The sequence below is a fragment of the Podarcis cretensis genome (genome assembly GCF_951804945.1).
Source record: "Podarcis cretensis genome assembly, chromosome: 6".
Taxonomy (NCBI): Eukaryota; Metazoa; Chordata; class Lepidosauria; order Squamata; family Lacertidae; genus Podarcis; species Podarcis cretensis.
In genome coordinates, this window is record NC_137175.1 from 87,727,437 (window position 1) to 87,745,716 (window position 18,280).

An 18,280-nucleotide genomic window follows, 5' to 3' on the forward strand; every position below is an offset into this window, starting at 1 on the left:
ACGCATTTTGCTTTCATTGATGGGCCGTCGTCAGATTCACTCAGGCACCAGGAGGCTCACCTGAAACAGAACACCAGCATCCTAACACTGGTTTAAATCTCCTTAATTCTCTATTGATGTCTGCGAATCTGCATCCATGTACCCAGCTGGGGATCTATATTTCTATAACCTTACCTTTTTCCCCCCTCCTGTTGCATTCTTTTTCTCCCCCCCCCCCCACTCCTTCACAGTGATTGAATTATTAACATTCTCTTGCCGAAAACCGCTTGACTAAACTAATGGGATTTAAAGCAATAAAGAAAATTCATAAGGAAGTTCTACTAGGAAAGACAATTTGCTACAGCCATTGACTGAATATTATATCAAAGGATTTAGAGGTAGACGACGTCTTGCATTCCTCTCCCTTTTCATGGCCCGTTTGGGTGTTATTAAACTTTTTCATTAAAACCTCCTTGTTGTGAACTGGAGGAGAATGCTTCTGATATTTGCAGTCATTGGTTTCAGAATAGGATTCCAAGATTGATCATTTAACCAGGGAGATATGCAAGAAAATCTGATGGAGCATCCATCATCCACAAGGCATTTTTTTATTTTATTTTTTAGCTGAGATGTTGAATTTGCTGGTCATTAATTACATTCCAAACCAGAAGATTCCTCCCTCCCTCATTGATGAAAACCATACTTGAGGGAGAAGTTATGACTGAAGAAAGTGGGGCCACAAATCTAACTGTGCCAGGAAACAATTCAAATGGAAGCAGGAAACAATTATTCCTTCCAAGCCCATTCAATAAGTCTTGAACTGAAATGGTACTTCTGCAGCAGAACAAAATTACATTTTCCAGAAGAAACTGCATAAACCCCCTTCCTACAAGAATGTCTCTTCTCCAAAGCTAAATCCAGTGGCTGCCTTTTTAACCAATGAGATGACTGCTGGCTCTTCTTGGGGCAGGCTGTTCCATGAGGTAAAGTGAGGGAGCTGCCTCAGCAAATTCTGAGGGGTGGAAAGTGGCTAGAAATGTGTGCCATGTGGTCTGCCCTGCAGCCCTTAAGCTAGCTTGCTTCTCTAGGGTGCAAGTGAAGGACTCTGATCCATCACAAGTGCTGAAGTAAGATTCAACTACCAGTCTAGGCAGGTTTTGTGCACAGAACGGGGGATGAACCATCTTGTCCTTTGCCTCAGGCAGCAAAATGGCTTGGGATGCTCCTGTTTGTCGATGGACAAACTTAACAACATTTCTCCACGCAGTTATCATGTACCCAACATACATGAAATTCAGTAAAACATGTTTAGAGGCTGTATCCTATGGAGGACCCGAACCTAAAAAGGCAAACAACTAAGGGACAATTGTCAATTTCAAAAAATCCTAGCAATCAAAAATGGTATTGGGGACTATTTAAATCATGGGTAGGCAAACTAAGGCCCGGGGGCCGGATCCGGCCCAATCGCCTTCTAAACCCTGTCCGCGGACGGTCCAGGAATCAGCGTGTTTTTACATGAGTAGAATGTGTGCTTTTACTTAAAATGCATCTCTGGGTTATTTGTGGGGCATAGGAATTCGTTCCTCCCCCCCCAAAAAAAAAAAATATAGTCCAGCCCCCCACAAGGTCTGAAGGACAGTGGACTGGCCCCCTGCTGAAAATGTTTGCTGACCCCTGATTTAAATATATAGAATTCTTTATTAGAATAAAATAATGTCCATAAAAACGAACACTTCAATAATAAATTCTTAACAGGCTGGATCCTGTGCGGAATATTTCAAAATAAGCCAAATGCGTTTCGGTGCAAATGACCTCATATGATATCAAAGAAACTAATAGGCTTTGATGAAGAGCCATGCTTCCTGTCCCCTTCCTTTCAATTGCATCCTCCTCACTCTTCTCATAGATTATTAGGATAGCCCCCTTATAAGCATTCTTCACATAGGAGCTAACTCCTAGGGGGCAAGGGATCTTGTCCCCCCTCAATAAAATATTTGAGGGGGCCAGCACCCCCTCCCCCCTAAGTTGATGAGCACTGCCATTCAAATGATGTGCGTGCACCAAGTCATGTTATTGCTTATGTGGGGTAGGCTTTCCTGGGGCCCCCAATATTTTTTTCAAGTTGGCACCCCGGTTCCCCACACAATTTAGAACCATGCTGCAGAAGTTACTCTCACAACATGTGAAACATGTGCAGACCAGTCAACGAGGACACGTCAGAGCAGGTGGGGCCAGTATAGGAGACCCCACTGCCCCCCATGTGATTTTAACAATGTGAGTGGGAACTTTCAAATATAGGAGGCGTTTTCTGCCCTCCTATGTTCTCTTCGTATAATAATAATAATAATAATAATAATAATAATAATAATGGAAGTCTCTTCAGGTCAGTATTTAGGGTTGTGTTGACCTTTGCCAAATCTTCCCACCTATCATTTCTTTTCTTTCCATCTGGCCAGTGAAAAGGAGATTTGGTAATAATGCAGTCTTGCTGCATTTTGAAGCTGGAAGCATATAACTGAAGTTCACATCAGGTTAATTGGAAGGAGGTTTTTGTTTTTCCCCCCCTCTTCGGAGGGAGGGGCAGCTGTCTTGGTTGCTCAGCACAGTACGTTTTGTGACTGTTCTGACTAGAACAGACCAGTGCCTCAATCAGGAGCGGCGTCTCATTCATATGCAAAGCAACCTTCACTCCTAGTCTTAATTGAAATGCTCTTTGTGGAGTGGAGGGGGGGGAGAGACTAGAAAAGAAGATTCACTGGCAGCTCAAGGTACTTTTTAATCATTGAGACAAAATATATTAATCAATACAGTCCACTCCATTGGCCCCCAGAGCTAGACAGAGATGGCCTGCCCCTCCCTCCCTCTCTCTCTCTCTCTCTCTCTCTCTCTCTCTCTCTCTGGGTTTCGAGCACAGCAAAAATAAATAAATAAACCCTCAGAGATCATAACTTCATTATTGTTTTCTCTATTATCTTACAGGGGTGTTAATTTGCCTTTGAGTAATTAACTCCCCCGTGTGATTGTCAAGAAATTTAATCAATAACAGGGCAGGTGGGGGTGTCAAATCTACCAAGCTGTCACTGCTTCAATTATGATAGTCCCCCCCACCCCGAGCATCTCCCCCCCCCCCATGGAGGTATCTCTGTTTTACTGACGTGAACAGGTGCACCATACATAATTTCTTTGTGGAGCCAATATTTAAATTCCTCCCTTCCCATAACCAAATAGGAAGGCACAACCAATCCATGATCTGTAATCTAATCACCTCATTTTCAGCTCTAAAAGCATTAGCAGCCACCTGCTAGCGCCGCACCTGGCAATCCTGCTTATTAAAAGTCACACAGGTTGTTGCACGCTTAAGATACATGACACTGTTTTGATGACACTTTAATAAAGCAGAAAGATGAGAAGGTCGGACCTGAGAAACTCCTGCTAATGTCCACCAGGTACTTCACAGCATATAATTTCTTGCAAACGTGGTAAAAATAAAAAAGGAAGGATTGTTCTTGAGGGGATTACAATCTGCTTTTGCCTGCTATTTTTTTAAAAAAGAGAAAAAATGCATCAAGATGAGAATCTATGCTGTTGCATCTCTCTTCCTAGTTGGCTATTACACTTATGAATTAAAATCTGCTGAGCTGTAGTCCCCGACAACCAGTGATGAGAGATGGGGGGTCATGCAGCAGCAATGACCCCCCCCGGCTACAGCTGTATCAAAAGAGGCTGTGAATGAGGTAGGGCTCATTAGCCACATATAAGGAGGTTTTTTACGTTTAAACCTTCTCCTTTCCGAGGGAGATGTGTTATAAGTGAAACTGCATGGTATATTAACTGCAAGAACATAATCAATGTGCTTATTTTTACACCTAAATAGCTGCTGCAGGGACTCCCAAAGGCGTGCGATTGTAAGCGTGTGTGAAGGTTTGTTGGTGGGGTGCCCTTAACCAATCGTAATCCTGATGGAAATGCAAGCACCCAAAGCTATTTTAGTAGAAAACCCTGTTTCCACCCCAAAGCTAATAGCATCTATAGCAGGCTTCCTCAACCTCGGCCCTTTCGGCCTACAACTTCCATGATCCCTAGCTAACAGGACCAGTAGTCAGGGATGATGGGAATTGTAGTCTCAAAACATCTGGAGGACCGAGCTTGAGGAAGCCTGACCTATAGGGTAATTTTGTAGGGAGTATTCTAATGGGGGGGGGGAACTACCACCTTCCCTCCCCATTTGCAACTGTCTCAATCCTTCCCACACACCTGAGATGGCTATTTGAACTATTGTAGAACACATGAATTGATCTGACACCATTATTCTAATATTTGGGATGGATGGATGATTAGATTCCAGTCTGTTTCAGTTTCACATGTGTTCAGCTATGAGAATATTGCTTTATCAAAGTGCCACACTTATTTAAAAAAAAACAAAACGTTTTTAAAATGCATTTTCTCCACCTTTTTCCTAATTTGTGTATTTTGTATGCATATTGACCTATAATATCCATTTTCCATTTGGCTATGTTTTTTGATCCAAAAACTGTATCACAAAATTCAGAGGAGTGGAATACGTAACTGAAAGATAAATGTGTAGGAAACCACATATCTATCTGGGAAGTGTGAATCAGGTTGGTTTACTGAAAATTGTAATTTGGGCAAAATCCTATGTAACACCTCCATCTATCTTCTCAGAACAGAACAAAGTTTAAAAGTGAGCTGAAACAAATTTAGACCACTGTAGCATTATATCTTTATATTATATACAGAACAACTATGTAGGATCCAAATGTAATATAATTCCTCCCCACAACCAAATCTCAGAACAAATCCGTGACTTCATTTTCTATACACAGATAGCAAAGGGTTTCAGTGAAAGGATTAAATGATTTATAGAAAGAAGTTTAAAGTTCAGCTTCACTGCATTTTTCCACGAAAAGAATAAGCCCATTTCAAGCTGACAGATTTTTGTTGTTTTCAGTATATGTATATTTCTCATAGGAAGTCCTTTTGTCTTCAGAGGAATTAAATAATGCATCACGGACAACTGAAATTCACTGGAATGTAGCAATAAATATATGGCCTTTTATAGCATTGCTTTTCTAGCTGTTTGGAAATGTGAGGTTCTACATTTTTTAAAGTCATACATCTCTCCTAAATTTCTACTGTGACACTCAAAAAATATTAAGGCAGAACCTTATTGAACACATGTTGTCTGGGATCATTGGAGAAACTGCTACCATTGCAGATAAAATTTCAGCAAATTTGTGTTTGAGTATTCCAGTTTGTTGCTGCTACTGATATTTGACCCTCCTGTTATTTGCACTGATCACAGTTAAAGGGAGATGGGAGGCATAAGACTTGCTTTATTCAGAGTATAGAACAAATCAGAAGGCAGAATACAGAACAAATCAGAATGCAGCCTAACAAACATGTATTTATTATAGCAGATAAGTGACAATTTCCCCTGCTTTTGCCATCCATGACATGCCCCCCCCCAACAGAAATTTACTAGATAGCTAGTTAGCATCTCTGGTAACATTGAATTTGGTGGATCACTTTTACAGGCCAGGAGTGTTGCAAATTTGGGGAGGGTGTACAATTCGATCTTTCCTGAAGAAAGAGATTCCTTGGGATACTAAATGGGTGCTTTGTATCTCACGGCTCTTTCTCTTCCCCTGTGCTCCAGTAAGATCTCTGCTGAGAAATGGAGCTTTGTAGATCATTCTATTCTTCTGTACATTCATTCATGCTGTCCAATAGCAACAGTTCTCTGGACAGTTCACCCTTGAAGTGTCCTCGTTTTCCAGGGACAGTCCCAGAATTACAAAAGGCATCTTGGTTTCTGATTTGATCCCTGAATGCCTCCGTTTGCCCTGCCAGAACCGTTGCAGCTGAACTCAGGGAGGAGGATGAGCTTTCGTTTATCCACCGTGGCGGCAGCTGCAGTGTTGGCTGTAAGGCAGCATCATGTTGTCTCTCCATAGCCGCTGCTACCTGCCTCCTCCCTTGGGCGGCTCGTAGCAACTGCTCAAGAGCAGGGATGGAGGAGCAGAGGCTGTGGCATGTGATACACTGGCTCTGAGGGGCAGGCAGAGGGCTGTGCCACCCTGGGTGGGAAGAAAGGGGGAGCAAAGCACAAGGAGTCTTGACTTTTTTTAATTAAAAAAAATGCTTTGTGCATTCACGTCTAATCTTGCCCCTTTCTAAAATTTATTTACTAGTGTGTAAATAACTAGTAAATAGTTATTTTTGTGTAAATAATTTATTTACTAGTGTGTAAATAACTAGTAAATAGTTATTTTTGCTTTTTGTAAATCGACCAAAGAATGAAATAGAATAAAACCAGGATTAACAGGTTTTCAGAGGACGGTGGAGGGTGTGTGTGTGCTGTGTTCCATTAGTTTCCCAGTAGTGGCACTCACCCTTCTTCTGATAGGAACGGCTCTGAGGTGAGGGGGAACACAACCAAAAAATGGGATTGAGGAGGGTCAACTTGTGGGAAAGTGAGAAATGTCCCTATTTTCATCTGAGGTGTGTTGGAGGGTATGGCACTGAACACGGAAAACCGTAATAGAAATCAAAATGCAATCATAAAGTCTGAATCAGAAGAAAATCAGCAACAGCATAAAGTAAAACTAAAATCACTGGCAGCAGTTAATATTAACTCCAACTAATCCAGAAAGCGGCAGCTAGACAGGGAGTGGCCGCCGAGCCCACATAAGACCGGTCATGAAAGAACCACATTGGCTCCTAGTACATTACCGAGCACAATTCAAAGTGTTGGTGCTGACCTTTAAAGCCCTCAATGGCCTCAGCCCAGTATGCCTGAAGGAGCATCTCCACCCCCATCATTCTGAGGTCCAGCTCCAAGGGCCTTCTGGCAGTTCCCTCACTGTGAGACGCAAAGCTACAGGGAACCAGGAAGAGGGCCTTCTCAGTAGTGGCGCCCGCCCTGTGGAATGCCTTCCCATCAGATGTCAAGAAAATAAACAACTATCTGACTTTTAGAAGACATATGAAGCCAGCCCTGTTTAGGGAAGTTTTTAATGTCTGATGTTTTATTGTATGTTTAATATTTTGTTGGAAGCCAACCATAGTGGCTAGGGAAATCCAGCCAGATGGGTGGGTATAAATAATATGACGGTGATGATGTTGTTGTTAATAATATAAAGGATCTAAAAATATCTAAGATTTTAAGATGGAAGCACCTGGGAAATAAAAACGTCTTCAAATGGCACCTAAAAAGACTGCAATGTACGTAGCAGGCAAATCTCTTTGGGAAGGGCTTTCGATAAGCCACCACTGAGAAACCTTTTCCCCCATCTTATTCTCCTGCTTCTCAGATCCATGACAAGGCCTACAGCAGATGATCTTGAGGTGTGGACAAAGATATACAGGAAGAGTTTATCCTTCAGATGACTTGGACCTGAGCCGTTTAGAGTCTTAAAGATTAATACTAGCACTTTAAATTGGACAGGAAGTCGGTGTAGATGTCAGAGCAGGTATAGAACATTTTGAGGAGAGTTCTTAGTTGTGGTTTCCTGGAGCTTTGCCACAACCTGAGTCTGCATGTCTTCCAGAAATGGTTCCATCCCTCAATGGGAATTTAATGGAAGACATTGAGTCACAACCCTCTTAGGTTGGAGTATGCCCCATTAAATTTGGCGGCACTTACTTCCTATCTGAGTAAACATGCCTAGGACTTGGCTGTGCGTGCTGAGCTTGTGCTCCTGATTTTTTATTCGCTTGCTCCCTATTATTACTTGACTGATATTGTTTGCTGGTGGGAAGGTTATTTAATTTCATATGTTTTATTAATTAACTGTTTTCTTTGGTGGTTGTATTGGCTATTTAGAGGAGCTGCCCGTGTGCCTAACAACAGCAATAACAATAATAATGGATTAAAACCTATTGAGAAAGAGAGGGAGAAATGTTTACATGCTGTACCCAGCATATAAATTGCAATCTGAGCCTACAGTGAATTGAAATTACAAGTAATTAATTGTTATTTTGTTTTTAAGTAATTGGGAATTTATTATTTCTGTTCCATGCAATCATATGGAATATTAAACCTTTTTACAAGGGTGGTGCTGTGGTCTAAACCACAGAGCTTTTTGGGCTTGCCGATCAGAAGGCTGGCAGTTCAAATCCCCGCAATGGGGTGAGCTACCATTGCTGTGTCCCAGCTCCTGCCAACCTAGCAGTTTAAAAGCACACCAGTGCAAGTAGATAAATAGGTACCACTGCGGCAAAAAGGTAAATGGCGTTTCTGTGCGCTCTGGCTTCCGTCACGTTGTTCCGTCGTGCCAGAAGCAGTTTAGTCATGTTGGCCACATGACCTGGAAAGCTGTCTGTGGACAAACGCCGGCTTCCTCAGCCTGAAGTGAGATGAGCGCTACAACCCCAAAGTCACCTTTGACTGGACTTAACCGTCCAGGGGTCCTTCATTTTTTACTTTTAAACCTTTATGTTAAAAAATATGTGTTAATTATTTAAATTTGGCAGTTGTTGCTGTTTGGAAAAGAAAATGAAAGAAACAACCAACTGCAATTGCCATATTACATATGCTTACGATTATGGTAGTGGGGTTGGTGGGGGCGTTTTAAAACATAAATATCATTCAGGGACTTTTGTAATGTTGTGCAGCTACTTTTGACAAAATAATCTCCACACCTTACATATATGTGAAGAGTTACATAATTGCCAGAGTTATAATAAACCCTTTGCATCCCCACACAGAAGATGGAATTGGATTGTTGACCTTGTGTTGTAAGACCATTGTCAGATTATTAATTTAAAGACACAGATCTTGTATTCTCTAGACCCTGCAAAGATAGTGGTGCCATTTATGATTTAGCCACTGATCTCTGGGACTATTTAGTGAATGATTTGAGCAGCCAGCATTTGAAGGGAGAAGCTTGTTTTGTACATCACTTTAGTAACATCCCCACTTTGTTGATAGTACAGTGGTACCTCGGTTGTTGAATTTAATCCATTCTGGGAGTCCGTTCGACTTCTGAAAATGTTAGAAAACCAAGTCGTGGCTTCCGATTGGCTGCAGGAGCTCCCTGCACTCAATCGGAAGCCGTGGAAGCCATGTTGGACGTTTGGCTTCCAAAAAAACATTTGTAAACCAGAAGACTCACTTCCGGGTATGCGGCGTTTGGAAGCCAATTTGCTTGGGAGCCAAGCCGTTTGACAACCAAGGTATCACTGTATGTGTGAGAGCTGAAACCTATGGAAGAAGATGGTTGGATATGATACAGCAGAGGATTTGCACCAAATCTGACCAGCCACATCACATAAGAACATGAGAAGAGATTGCCGAACCAGGCCAATGGCCTGTTTGGTCCAGCAGCCTGTTTTCACAGGAGCTAACCAGATACCTGTGGGAAACCTGCAAATCAGGATCTGAGCATAAGATCTCTCTCCCCTCTGCAGTTTCCAGTAAGTGGGATTCAGAAGCATGGATGCAGAGCATTGCATCTTTGGTCCATGGAGACAGAGCTTAGCCTTCACCATTACGAGTTGTCACTGATAGATGTTAGAAAGACCATACCATGCCGAATAAAGCCTTGCTCAGCACAGGGGTCCTGTGTCCCAGCTGATTAATACTTTATCTTCATGCACTGCTCAGAGAAAGAAAGAGGAGCGTGTAGCATGAAGCCTCTGGCTTGGTGAGTCTTGGTGAGTGCCTGAACTTCTGGTCTTGCCTGGTCAAGAGGTCAGTACCTTGTGCCTGCTGTACATCATGCTCTCTTGCTCCCAGCAATTAATCTCATGAATCCTAGAATGGAGAGCACACGCTCCAAGTTTAATGTACAACTTGCTTGTGGCTTCGGCCATTGCCATTCATCATCAGGATTTGCTCTTGTAGGAATAGTGGCTAATATCCAAAGATTAGCAGCATCACTGTCTGTGCTGCAAAGGCAACTTTGCATCGACGTGACTGTCTGCCATGCTCTGTGGCACAGCCCACTTGACATTAAGAGGTGTTTCAAATGCAGTTTATAATATTGATGATGATGATATGTATGTTTGTGCCAATCCAACTTAATGGGAGGTGAGCTAACCACCCCCCTCCAAAAAAAAATACTCCAATTGGACACACTCAAAGCATATCTCTGGATCCTAGCCAATGTCTGTTTCTGGGAGATCTTGAAAAATGCTGAATTTGTGCAAATCTTTATGGCAGAATTAACCTTTGTTCTAGTTCTGCCTGTACAAATTTCGCTAGCCCGTAGAATATGCTATTTCTCTATATATCACTCCCTTTTAATAGCAAACTGAACTAGCGAGTGGTGACAGAAATGGAGTTGGAACAGGACTGCTGAGAAAGAAGGGAGGTGTATCAGGAAAATTTCAAAGCTTGTAGAAGTAAAAGAAACAAACAAAAGCCCAACCCAACAAATTTTTTAAAGGCTGAATAATAATAATAATAATAATAATAATAATAATAATAATAATTTATTTATTTATTTATACATACATACATACATACCTACCCTGCCCATCTGGCTGGGCTTCCCCAGCCGCTCTGGGAGGCTTCAAAAAAAATATTAAAATACTGTAATGCATCAAACATTAAAAACTTCCCTAAACAGGGCTGCCTTCAGATGTCTTCTAAAAGTCAGGTAGTTGTTGTTCTCTTTGACATCTGGTGGGAGGGTGTTCCACAGGGAGAGCGCCACTACCGAGAAGGATCTCTGCCTGGTTCCCTGTAGCTTGGCTTCTCGCAGTGAGAGGAGCGCCAGAAGGCCCTCGGTGCTGGACCTCGGTGTCCGGGTAGAACGATGGGGGTGGAGGTGCTCCTTCAGATATACTGGACCAAGACCATTTAGGGCTTTAAAGGTCAGCACCAACATTTTGAATTGTGCTCGGAAACGTACTGGGAGCCAATGTAGGTCTTTCAAGACCAGTGTTATATGGTCTCGGCGGCCGCTCCCAGTCACCAGTCTAGCTGCCGCGTTCTGGATTAGTTGTAGTTTCCAGGTCACCTTCAAAGGTAGCCCCACGTAGAGTGCATTGCAGTAGTCCAAGCAGGAGATAACCAGAGCATGCACCACTCTGGCGAGGCAGTCCGCAGGCAGATAGGGTCTCAGCCTACTTACCAGACGAAGCTGGTAAACAGCTGCCCTGGACACAGAATTGACCTGCGCCTCCATGGACAGCCATGAGTCCAAAATGACTCCCAGGCTGTGCACCTGGTCCTTCAGGGGCACAGTTACCCCATTCAGGACCAGGGAGTCCTCCACACCCACCCGCCTCCTGTCCCCCCAAAACAGTACTTCTGTCTTGTCAGGATTCAACCTCAATCTGTTAGCCGCCATCCATCTTCCAACCGCCTCCAGACACTCACACAGGACCACCTTCACTGGTGACCCCCCCCCCCCACAACAGCCCAATGTGGACAGGACATACTTGGCCAAACAAATGTAAAATGTCATTTGGAAAAGGAAAATGGAACCAGGGAGGAATAAATAGTTTCCTGGGGGAGGGCATGGCTGGCTGGAACCTTGAACGAGCCACAGTGGGGGTGTACTGCTGCATTCTTTTGGAGGCCCCACACACTACAGAGCATTTATGATGTTTTTACATCCAGGGAAGCATATGATATCTTGACTGACAGCACTGAAAGAAATTGAAATTCATAATGGAATATTTTATCCTTTTGCACACTTCTCTGTCCGTGTTTATTCATCTGTTATTCAAACAGAGTTTGGGTAAGCAGCCTTTGGCTACTGTAATAAGGCAAGGAAATATCGCTGGAGTTTTCTGAGCATTGTGCAAAGTGACAGACAAGGCCATTTAGGATTGCTGCCTAGGCAGCCACTTTAAAATGCTGATTTTGACAGGGCTAATGCAAAGTACATTTTACACAGAGCTATATTTACCACCAATTGTTAAATCCAAGAACAGCCATCTTCCACTTTGTCTTCACGAGATGAATCAGTAAAACACAGACACTCCCAAGCGTTCCTAGCTGAAATGTTATTCAATGTAGGACTGGAGTTCAAGTCAATTATCAAATGTTAATTCTTTGTAGCAATAAGCTTTGTAGCAATAAGCTTCCCTATCCACTGGGGGGGGGGATCCAGAGTAAACAGATGAATTGTCCAGATGAATTGTCCAGACACCTGGTAGAAGTTCACAAATTAATCCATGCTATGGATTGAGTCTGGTGCAAAGAAAATTCTTAAATGCTTTTTCAGTGTGTGCTGGAGTCCTCTCAGGCTTATTGGGGCAAAGGGATGGTTGGTGGCTGAGAAAGCCTCCAGGACATTCTGCAATAGGGATAGATACCCTAGATGCATGGGTCAAATTGTTAGCATATTAGCAGTGCATCATGGAGTCAGTTGCAAACTGTTGACTCCACTCACATAATTATGGGTACTGTAGTTTATATTTCCCAGCAACCCTTAACAAACTGCAGTGCCCAGAACACATTGAGGAGGATAGTGTGTTTTAAAGGTGTTTTAAAGGTATAGCCCATTCACTTTCCCTCTCCACTGAACATAGGGGGAGGAAAATTTGGAGTTTCCATTTATGTTGTGTAGCAAACTGCACTTTCCCATTCCATCCAAATATTTGGAAAGTGTAGTGTCAAGAAAATCAGATTTTTCTGTTCTGGCCTTCTTCCAAAGCATTTTCTGGGTGGAGAAGTGACCTCATGAGAAAGCGGTTTCTTTCTCACTAATTGTACAGGATCTCATGGCTTGCATGAGTGACGCGGGGTATCCAAGGTCAAGATGGAGCTTCACTAATTGGGTCTGGAGGCCACTGTGGTGAAGTAGCATGTGCACTCAGTTCTGTAGAGTTACATCTTGGGAGATGTCTGATTGGCCAAGGTCATTGCCAGCTGCTATGAACTATGTAAGCTACCCACATTCCTTTTGTGTGTTGCCTCACATCCTAGAATCTGGGGTCTGTGCCTGAAATTTTGCCTTGCTTTTCATTTACAATTTTCTTCCTGGCATCCATGCTGCTTGCTGTGTTTCTGCTTTATTTTTGCCTGTTGGTGATATATAGAGCTATTTCTTGTTGGAATTGCCTGCATTTGTGCCTTCAATATTTCACCGTTAAGAAACTCCCATCCATGTTGGACTCCCTTCCCTTCAAGTATTTTTTATCATGGGATCTCACCCATTAGTTCCTTAGATTTTTGAAATCAGCTTTCTTAAAGCCCAGATTTTGTGTCTGACTACACACAGCTTTTCCTTGCCTCTGTGTCATGAAGCCCAAGAGGACACGATCGCTTCCTCCCAAGGTTCCTAGTACTTCCACTTTGTCAATCAGTTCTTCCCTGTTGGTGATAGGTCCAAGATAAATGATCCTCTTCTTGCTTCTTCTACCTACTGAGGAATGAAATTGTTCCATGAGGCAATTGAGGAATTTGTTGGACCTTGCATTCTTGGCAGAGTTTGAGTTCCAACAGATATCAGGGTAGTTCTAGTTAACTTCCTCTCTTGCCCTCATTCCTGCCTAGGCCCTTAATCACATTCCAAAGGATACCTGTGCATTTTGCTGATTAGAGTAGAGTACAATAAATTTAATAATCCTTGAACAGTAAGAACTCATGTTGCAGTTTCACAGCTCATGAAATGTGTCAGTTTAAGATATGAGACAAATACCGCTCCCCCCCCCACCGCCACCGCCGCCTTTTCTCTCTGTCTCTCTCTCTCTCTCTCTTGCAAAGCACTGTGACTTCACAGTAGCCTTATCTCTCATTACTCTGGATACAATGTGATATTCATTAGGAAAGAATACAGGACACGATTTCATTAAGAGTTAGCAAGTTCTCTTCTTAGCAACCTTCCCTCCTGCTCCCACCCCCTCGGTTTTGTACTGCAAGAGAATATAATGCAAGCCTTTCTTATCACATATAAACAGCATGTCAACTTTGTACATTGCATGTTGTTCTTGAACAAGTAAGTGGAGATAGTGAAGGTTCCTTTGGCGCGTCACTGCAAGATTATGGAATTATGGGATGGCTGAAAGTAGGACACGAGCACAGCAGCGCTTGGAACTTGTACATCATGGCTAGGCTTAGCCTCCATGAATTTGTCTAACTCCCTTTCCAAGTCATCCAAATTGGTGGCTGTTACTAGACCTTGTGGTAGTTAATTCCATAGCTGAGCTTCCTTGCATTTTTTTTTCTAAACTCAAAAACTACATTATTATTATTATTAGGTTGTGACCAATATTTGCCCTACACAGAGAAGACTCAATAAAAAGAATGACCAACTTAGGCCCATTAATCCCAATAGTGTCTACTAGATACAACTCTTCATATATATAAATAGTCCACTCAGATATTCAATTTGTTTCACATACACTTCTTGGTAATCTGGGCTAGCACCAAGATTTGGCATCATCAGGCATGCTCCAGAAGGGACCCACAATGAATCCTTGGAGCCTCCTGGTTGTTGCTGTTGCTGTTGCCAAGCAAGCAAGCAGTAAGAGGAATTGGGAAAAGGAGAATTAATTCCCATGAGCCTGTCCCTCTCCCAGAAGGAGAGGAGAGCAAAAGTGACAGGAGGCAGAGGTGGGTGGACTCCGTGTGAATCCTCAGACAGGCTCCTTGCAACAGCCTTGTGAAGGAAGCGAGTCTAATTACCTCTACGTCGCTGAGCTTTTTAACTGCTAAAACATTGATAAATCAGGGGGAAACTGTCAGGGTGTCTAGCAATTATAAAAATGAAATAAAATTGACAGCAGTTAAGAGGTTGTGGGTGGAGTGAATAAGGTTTTCTCGAGACAGTGGTGAACGGCACCACATACAGGAAAGAGTGGTAGAAAGAGAGAGAGAAAAGGGGTGGCCCCCACCCACTGTTGGTTCAGACCCTACTCATTTTTTTGTTCTGTTCCTGCCCACTTTTGGCTCTAGCTACATCCTCCATTTGATTGAAGCCCCCACCCCCAATTACACCCAAGGTAATGCAGCCCTTGACAGAGAAATATTTGGATATTCAAGCCAGTAGCACATTCAGGGCCGAATTTGGGGAATTATTTTTATTTATTTATTTATTTATTTATTTATTTATTTATACCTCACACATTTGACTGGGTTTCCCCAGCCACTCTGGGTAGCTCCCAACAGAATATTAACAACACAATAAAACATCAAACGTTAAAAACTTCCTTAAAGAGAGCTGCCTTCAGATGTCTTCTAAAAGTCAGATAGTTGTTTATTTCCTTGACATCGGATGGGAGGGTGTTCCACAGGGCGGGCGCCACAACCGAGAAGGCCCTCCGCCTGGTTCCCTGTAACCTCACTTCTCGCAGTGAGGGAACCGCCAGAAGGCCCTCAGAACTGGACCTCAGTGTGCAGGCAGAACGATGGGGGTGGAGACGCTCCTTCAGGTATACTGGGCTGAGGCCATTGAGGGCTTTAAAGGTCAGCACCAACCCTTTGAATTGTGCTCAGAAACGTACTGGGAGCCAATGTACCGACACTTTGAATTGTGCTCAGAAATGTACTGGGAGGTGACCAAGGCCCCCAAATTCAGTAGGGTTACTCTACCACATTATGAAGTAGAATCATAGAATTGTAGAGTTGAAAGTGTCATCTAGTCCAAACCCCTGCAATGCAGGAATTTTTTGCCCAACGTGGAGTTCAAACCCATAACCCTGAGATGAAGAGTGTCATGCTCTACCAATTGATCTACAAAGTAATACTCATTACAACCTGGGAGACATAAGATCTTTTGAAGTGAAGGAAGTAATACTTATGACCATCTCATGAGGCATTTGTTCTCAAAATGCCCAAATGTATCCCTTTCCCCAGTACACAATTATCGCCGCTGAGTTACATCACCTCTTATATTTGAAGGAGGGAGTTATACAACACGTAACAGGCTGTACGTTTGAAAAAATAATATATACTATTCATTGGATACCCAGTGGATCAGTTCATTCCCTAATCAGTTTATGCATAAGGTCCATACTGGGTCTTCTACTTTTTTTGTTGAACTTTATGAGCTACTTCTGTTGAAATCTACATTTCAGTACAATGAATAGTATGTATTATTTTTTCAAACGTACAGCCGATTACGTCTTGTGTGTTTACTGAATATGTTTCACGTAACCAGAGATTTGTTGTTGTTTTGTGGAGAGAGTCATACAGCACAATCCCAGGTATATTTACTCTGGCGTAAGCCTGACTGATTATCCTGGGTACTTCTTCCCAAGAAAGTGCGGGTAGGGTTGCAAGCCTAATGAAGCCATGCTCAATTTGTCAAATGTGAAGCAACAGAAAGTGGGCCTTTGCACTTCTGAAAGGCTCATGTCACATTAATATTTATGCTGTGTACAACGTTTAAGAATATTGCATTTGCCTGCTGTACTACTGTCCATTAATGGTGACAAATTAAAGTGATAAAAATGGACACACGCTAGAGGTAACTGTTGTTTTGCTGCACAAAGGCTCACAGAAGCGTATCTTAAAAGAGTGTTGAATTTTGCCATTTTGCAGATGAATTCAAGTTCTTTATGAAAAGGCTGCCCATGAACTATTTCCTCAACACGTCAGCCATTATGCACTTGTGGACAATGGATTCAAATTTCCAGCATCGCTATGAGCAACTGGAAACCAGCACGAAACAGCTGTTCCTCAAGGCGCAGAAAATTGTCCACAAGCTCTTTAGCCTTAGTAAGAGGTGCCATAAACAGCCACTCATCAGCTTGCCGAGGCAAAGGTAAGAGAAACAAAAGAAAAAATGCAACCAACCTAGGACAGTGATTCCCAAATGGGGCTAGCTTGTAGAGATGGCGGAAAGTGATAGCAATGTAGTACTAAAAGATAAGGCTACATTCCTTCAAAATGCCCTACATGTTTAGGAATCACTGACCTAGCACTCTGTTTTGACACTGAAGGGTTATCCACATAGACATGGCAACAGTTTCCAGTATTAACCCTCCATCTTGATGGCATATTGAGGCAATGGCTGATACCTTACCTGGTCATGTGATGCATGGAAGGGAGCATTCATTGTGGGGACGCCATTTTTAGTGGCATATCCATGACCGGCATAAAATGCATAACGTGTTCCCCAGCTCTCTCACAGATATCAAGGGAGAGAGTTGGAAGAGAAGCCATCCCACTCTTCCAATCTCACCAATTCACCATTTGGGGGCTCTCTAGATTTTATAGCTGTGCATCCTCACTTTTAGGCTGCTTTCCCAGTCATCCATTTGGGAGACGGTAAGGTGATGAGACTTGGGAATATAATTCTCTCCTGTTTCTTTGGTGAATTTGAACAGCTAGGAGCTTCTGAAAAGCTGGGGTTGTGTAAATCATCCATCTGAAGTGTAATACGAATGGCTGGGACAAATCTTCCTAATGCTTTTACTTGTGTATATTCCTCAAGTCAACAGGCACTATGGGTGCATAACATGGCCATGCAGGGAAATGTCAGAGTCTCTTTGATAGTGATTTTACACCATTCTTGAACAAAGGGATTGCCAATATCATGATATTTCTATCAGAGTATAGCCAGAGGGTGTGACTCTATTCTACTGCTAAACTGCATAAATTGTCAAGATCAGAGATTACAATTTGCCTACCATCCTAAACAAATCCTAAGCAAGCAGTGGGGGAAGGGAGAGATCTTATGTCAGAGCTGTGCTTAAAGTCTGGCCCTAATCTCCTCCCTACACAGCTATGCCCTATGCATGAGTAATGTGTGGGTGGCACTATTGCTGAAAGCTTTCTGTCTCAGGATGATAATCTGCACACCATGGGCGCTGACTGGGGGTGCCCAGTGTGCTCTGCCCAGCACTGCAACATCATGACATCACATTGCAATGTCATGATGGTGTGGGGCAGGTCACGGCAGGTCATGCGCTCCGGCGCCATGGCAGCAACTGGACCAGGGCCTGTGCCTCCACCGTGGGGCCTCACTGGCAGTGACTGTGATCCCCACTCTCCCAATCCTCCCTCCTTGATCTCCTTTTTGGCACAGCTATTCTCCAACTTCTCCAACTCTGCCACAGCGATCTGCCTCTGCCATGACAGTGATACCCTCTCCCAATCCTCCCTCCTTTCCCTCCCTTTCTCCCCCTTTTCTTCCTTCCTTCCTTCCTTCCTTCCTCCCCTCCCCTCCCCTCCCCTTCCCTTCCCTTCCAACCCAAGTGATGTTAACACAAAAACCTCATACATACACTAAGTAAAAGAATCTAGGTATACCATCCTCTCTCTCCCACCCCCAATCTTATATACCAGTGTCTCACAACAAACATAACCAATTTGCAGAAAAAGACTCTGCGACCCAAAAACAGAGGCAATGTGCGTATTTTTGTAACCCAATAA

General features: G+C 43.0%; 1 protein-coding gene across 2 annotated transcripts in view; it reads left to right on the forward strand.

Moving 5' to 3' along the window:
• BRINP3 (BMP/retinoic acid inducible neural specific 3) overlaps window positions 1-18,280 on the forward strand; it is a 278,609-nt gene that overhangs the window by 215,041 nt on the left and 45,288 nt on the right. For both annotated transcript variants that reach the window (XM_079981344.1, XM_079981345.1), the window contains exon 7: window positions 16,445-16,667. In XM_079981344.1, the coding sequence (XP_079837470.1) occupies window positions 16,445-16,667 (223 nt within the window). The remainder of the gene's footprint in view (window positions 1-16,444; window positions 16,668-18,280) is intronic.